Below are 5,044 nucleotides of genomic sequence, written 5' to 3' on the forward strand. Positions count from 1 at the left end.
TGTTTCAAATTTCAAAATGTCAGAATTTCCCAGACAACTTGGAAATTTCTCTGATATTTCAGATCTCTGATATTTATTTCTTCATAGGATTAATTAAAATAAAGTTATTTTAATAGGCTTAGATCAAACCATAGGGTATACACTTAAATCCTAATCATGGTTCTTGTGAAGGCAGTTCTCCCATTTTTTACTTTATACTTATATAAGAAAAACACTCATCAAATTCAGCTGGAGAATTTCTTTTGTAAAGAATATTGGGTTGGTGCTATTAAAAGCACAGGAAGTTTTATAAGTGCAAGGACTACAGAGTTAGCCCTTAATTTAAGTTAATTTGTGAGAAATGCATCAGTGTACTGAGCATGCTTAGCATGTACAATTGTATATCATAATCAACAAAACTGTTTTATGCTTCCACAGTTATAATAATAATATTGGTACTTTGCCCTTAAATAGTGCTTTTCATCCATAGAGCTCAAACCATTTGACCAAGAAAGGTAGATATTACTTTAGTTAATATTTGCATTATGGTAATATTTAGGAGCCAGAAAAGGACCCCAAAAGGTGGTTCTTCCCCCAAAGTAAATTTATATTTTACCTGGAAGAATATTGCTGTGCCATCTAGCCTCCAGAAGTTAGTGACTGGATAGCCACTGTGTCCTCGGCAAGGAATCAGTTCTAGAGCTGCATTACAGTTTGGACAGACTTTCTCTGCAAGACCAGATGAGGAGATTAGAAGAAACCCACATAGAACCTAACTGGATTCGTAAATAAATCCTAACTTCATGTATTTTGCACCAAAAAGATAATGTAAGATAAAAAGCATAGCTGAATGATATAGTATGTGTGGCCCAGATAACAACACCTGATATGAATTTATATGACTTGATACGACTTCATGGTTGTTTATATCTAGAACTAAAATCTATTATGTGAGCCCATCTCTATGCACTACCTGGAAGCACAAACAGTTCTGACATTTGGAACTACCAATACTGTACAGTGTCTTTACTGCTGCTCTAATCAGTAGTAGAAAGGGTAGGATGAAGCAACTATGCCTGTGTTGGGGGTGTGAGATTCACCTGGACTTGAACTCAAGGCCAGTTAAGAAGACTTGTGTAGGGTTTTGCCCTTCAAACTTCTCTTACTTTGTTGCTTCTGGCGAGCTTTGTCACAGATGGCAGGACGAAGTTGCAGTCTGGTGCCGTTTGGCGGGGTGCAGCTTCTGGAACAAACCACCACACCAAGACAGGACTTCTTGAGGATCTGACAGTTGTGGTTGTTGGTGTTGCGCATAGCCCAACCACTGAGATGTCTCTGTGCATTCTTCTCCTCACTGGAGTAGATGAACCGCACGTAGCCATCTGGCCATTCCTGGAAACTGTCAAAGTGCTTGGGCTCCTGCATGGAAATCACAAAAGTGTGGTTGCCAGGGAGGGACAACAGCAAGAAAGCGGGACACAGAAGAATGGTAAGAAGTGAGAATATAATTAACAGAGCATCTCTATGTACACTGATCAGGACAGCCTTTGCAGCCTGTGGCGTGAAACATAATAGAGAACAGCAGTAAACTTAGAACCACCAAGAACGACTACTGTAGTTAAAGTGTAGGACTATTCTGAAATGATCCTCTCTCAAAATGCTAGAAGCAAGGATTTCCTAGGGTAATATCTTTTACTGGACCAACTCTGTAGTTAGGATAAAGTTAGATAAGTCTTTGAATGCAAGCTTTGCAAATGCAGGTCTCACCTGATGAAGAATGGCTTGCATTCGAATGCTTATCTAACTTTACCCCAACTATGGAGCTGGTCTAAGAAATCTTTGCCTCCCGCATAATTTCTAGACCATCACAGCCAAATTACGCTTGTACTACCTCTGTAAAAATGTAATTCTGTCCTTCTACATTGTACGTCTTTGTGATTTCAGATCAAATGTGTTCCATTCCCGTACAAAATGACTTTTTTTCATGTCAGTCCTGTAAGTTGAAGCTTAGATGTGAGAATCAGGTGGGCTCCTTTCCTCCTATGCATCATCCTCTATAATAAATATTTCTTTGGTCACTGATACCTATGCAATAATGCTATAAAGTTGTAACAGATTGTCCCTGTACCTAGAAGTTAATGACAATTCTGTTGTTGATGCACAAGAGTCAATAGAATCCAGCTCTCCGCCTTTTACTCTGTCTTAATTGCAGGAGTGTGGATGTATAGATTAATAAAAGCCAAGATTTCATGAATAGATGCCTTAGTTTTGTGACTATTTCTTAAAATGATTTCTTGATGCTGGAGGTTATTATTTTTTATAACAAGCCTTGAACAGACCTTCCACCAAAACTATACTGACTGGTTGAAATATGTACATCCTGTGTAATGCAAGAATATACTCAAAGTCATTTAAAAGAGGGATATTTTATACTTGGAATGTTATCACTTACTTTAAAAATTTGTCTACCATAGTATAAGTACAAAAAAGGTTGAGATTTTTAAATCATTTGATTTATATCATTAACAAAGAGAAATAAAATAATGATGGAGCTGTTATGCATATGAGTTGTCTGTGAAACCAAGCTACTGGCATACATAAAATTAAGCCTATTAGGATTTGCAGGAGGAAATTCCAAATAATTACAGAATAATTATTAGGAGTAAAAAAAAAGTTAAAAAGTAAAAACAAAAAACCCAGCCTTTGGGGGTTAAACTAACAAAAATATCTATTTGGTGATCTAGTCAATATTAAAATCTATTTAACAAGACATTTTAAATGTGTTGAATTCTGGCAGCACCTGCCAAAAGCAGCCTGTCTTTAGGAAGGGGGAAAATGTTCAAACTCTGGACTTGAAGCATGATTCATCACAGCTGTTCAGATTCTCTCTCTTGTCTACCTTTTGGTTACTAACTGTTTCATAAACCATGTCAGATTTCAGCCAGAACCTTGCCATTACATTTGCGAGTGGAACAGTTTCTTACTTAACATAACTGCTCACATTTACAGAAACCAATGCTTAAACAGTCATTCCAAACCATAAAAAAGTCAATGGAATTTGTGGCTGGCTGGGGGATGTCTAAGTATCTTTGAGCATCTGAGCATTAGCTCTTCAATTCATGATCTTTCTTCCTGCAGTTATTGTGCTTTACCAAAGTTGAGAAATATAGATTTCCTCTGCTTACACTGAAGTGCCAAGACTGTCTGAGTAACTGGAAAGTCAAGCCAGGTAGTTAGAGACTGAGTCCTGAACATACTAAGGATCTGGAGAGAAGGTTAAAACTAGCTTTGCACTGTAAGTGCCATTGGAGAACATCAGTGTTTGAACTTCCAAGTAAACCCAGACCACAATACTGTAAGCCTTAACATTGTTCTCTTCAATCTTACATCACACCCCCAGTCCCACTGAAGTCGGTGGGAGGTTTGCCTCTGATTTCAGTGAACCCAGGATTTCACCCCTCCTCCTCCATAACAAATGACTGGGGTTATTACCAGGCACCACCTTGCTCTTCAACTCCTGTCCACCTGGCATGTGTTTAGCTCAGCGTCCAAGGTCCAAGAAAAGCAAGGTGGTGACTGGTAATAACCCCAGCAATTTGTTAGAGAGGAGGTGTTAGCTCGAGCTTCAGCCTTGCTCTCGGAGCCTGATTACCCCAGTAATTTGTTATAGAGGAGTTAGCCTGATCTTTAATGCCATCGCCAAACTGGTCAAACATACTGCATCAGCCCTTGGGAGGCAGACACACGTTCCACCTACTGTGAATGAAACTGCAGGGCACTAGGCACCACCACGCGGCTGTCTCCCAGTCTCAGATGAGCCCTGGTTTGTTTGGGGGTTTTTTTTGTGAGTGTGTGTTGTTTTTTTAATCTCCCTTTGCTCGCTTCCCCCTTTGCTATAAATCTTCATGGGCCAGAAAAGAACAGATCTGCCCACCCCTCTTTGGTTCAGGGCTGGCTGGGGATAGATGCAGCCTTCCCCCCCCACACCCCCAGTTCCTACCTGCGGCAGCTTGGGGTCATTGATGTCCCAGGTTAACTTCATGCCATAGGAGCAGGCACAGTCCGGATCCTTGAAGGGCTCGGTCAGGGCTTTGGCCATGCTGGCCCTGGGCCCCAAAGGGGAGGGGGAAGCAAAGGGCAAGCGGTGCCCCTGTCCGGCGCAGCGGTGCTGAAGGGCTCGGCGCTGCCCGAGGGAGCCGGGCTTTAGGCTTTGCCCTCCAGATCCCTCCCACCCGGCCCTGATCTCAGGCCTGTTAAACGCAGGTGGACGGGGAGGGCGGGGGGCGTGGGCTGGGGTGGAGGGGAAGCTTCAGGCCGGCTCCTCCCTTCCCTGCACCAACTGCAAGGAGCGGGGGGAGCAGGGACAGCAGGGCATTTGGATGCCGCCCGTGGGGCCCTAAGCGTCGGGGCCCCTGCAGTGGGGCAGGGATCTCTTAGCGGGTCTCTGGGACTTTGGCGGGCCGGTGGCTGCTGCCCTTCCCTGAGGCTAGGTGCTCGTTTCTGCCTTCCCCTCCTCTCCCCCGCTTGTGACTGCTGGGAGCAGGGCTGGGGAGATGAACAAGGACGATCCCCACGTCTCCTGGTGGAAGCCCTAACCGTGCATTTCTCGCGGGGAGTCGATGCCACTTCGCCAGCGTTGTGGCCCCAGGAAGAGCATCTCCTCCCCGGCCCTTCTCAATCCGCTCCAGTTCCCACCGAGACTGGGGAAGAAAGGCCCCCGGCGCCCTGCACCCCCTCGTGCTGGGCCCGCTGGGAAGGCACGGGGCCAGCGCAGAGGTGCCAGCTCCACGGAGCTGCATGGGATTGATCCGCCAGCGAGGGCTGCCCGAGTCCTAGCCGGCCACGTGGCTGCGGGTGCCAGGGGCCAGCTCTGCCCCTGCCGTGGCCAGCCACACGCACGGCTGCCCGGAGCAATCGTTGCTTTCACAGCCCCTTCCTAGCTCCCCCGCTTGCATTCAACAGCATCCCAAGCCGTTGTGGGGAGCGCGAGGTGGTGCTCGGCGCTGCACAGAATTCCCCTTCTTTTTCCCTGGCGAGTTGGTAAAATAGTTACTGCTTTTCCCAC

General features: G+C 45.2%; 1 protein-coding gene across 1 annotated transcript in view; it reads right to left on the reverse strand.

Annotated features, from left to right (window-relative positions):
• GCM2 (glial cells missing homolog 2) overlaps window positions 1-4,078 on the reverse strand; it is a 7,007-nt gene extending 2,929 nt beyond the window's left edge. Inside the window, exons 1-3 of the mRNA XM_019556714.1 lie at window positions 3,980-4,078; window positions 1,146-1,398; window positions 596-708 (exon numbers count right to left, since the gene is read on the reverse strand). Of these exons, the coding sequence (XP_019412259.1) occupies window positions 596-708; window positions 1,146-1,398; window positions 3,980-4,078 (465 nt within the window). The remainder of the gene's footprint in view (window positions 1-595; window positions 709-1,145; window positions 1,399-3,979) is intronic.
• Between the last annotated feature and the right edge of the window lie 966 nt (window positions 4,079-5,044).

Source organism: Crocodylus porosus, unplaced genomic scaffold (assembly GCF_001723895.1).
Source record: "Crocodylus porosus isolate Cpor-Errol unplaced genomic scaffold, CroPor_comp1, whole genome shotgun sequence".
NCBI classification, from domain to species: Eukaryota; Metazoa; Chordata; order Crocodylia; family Crocodylidae; genus Crocodylus; species Crocodylus porosus.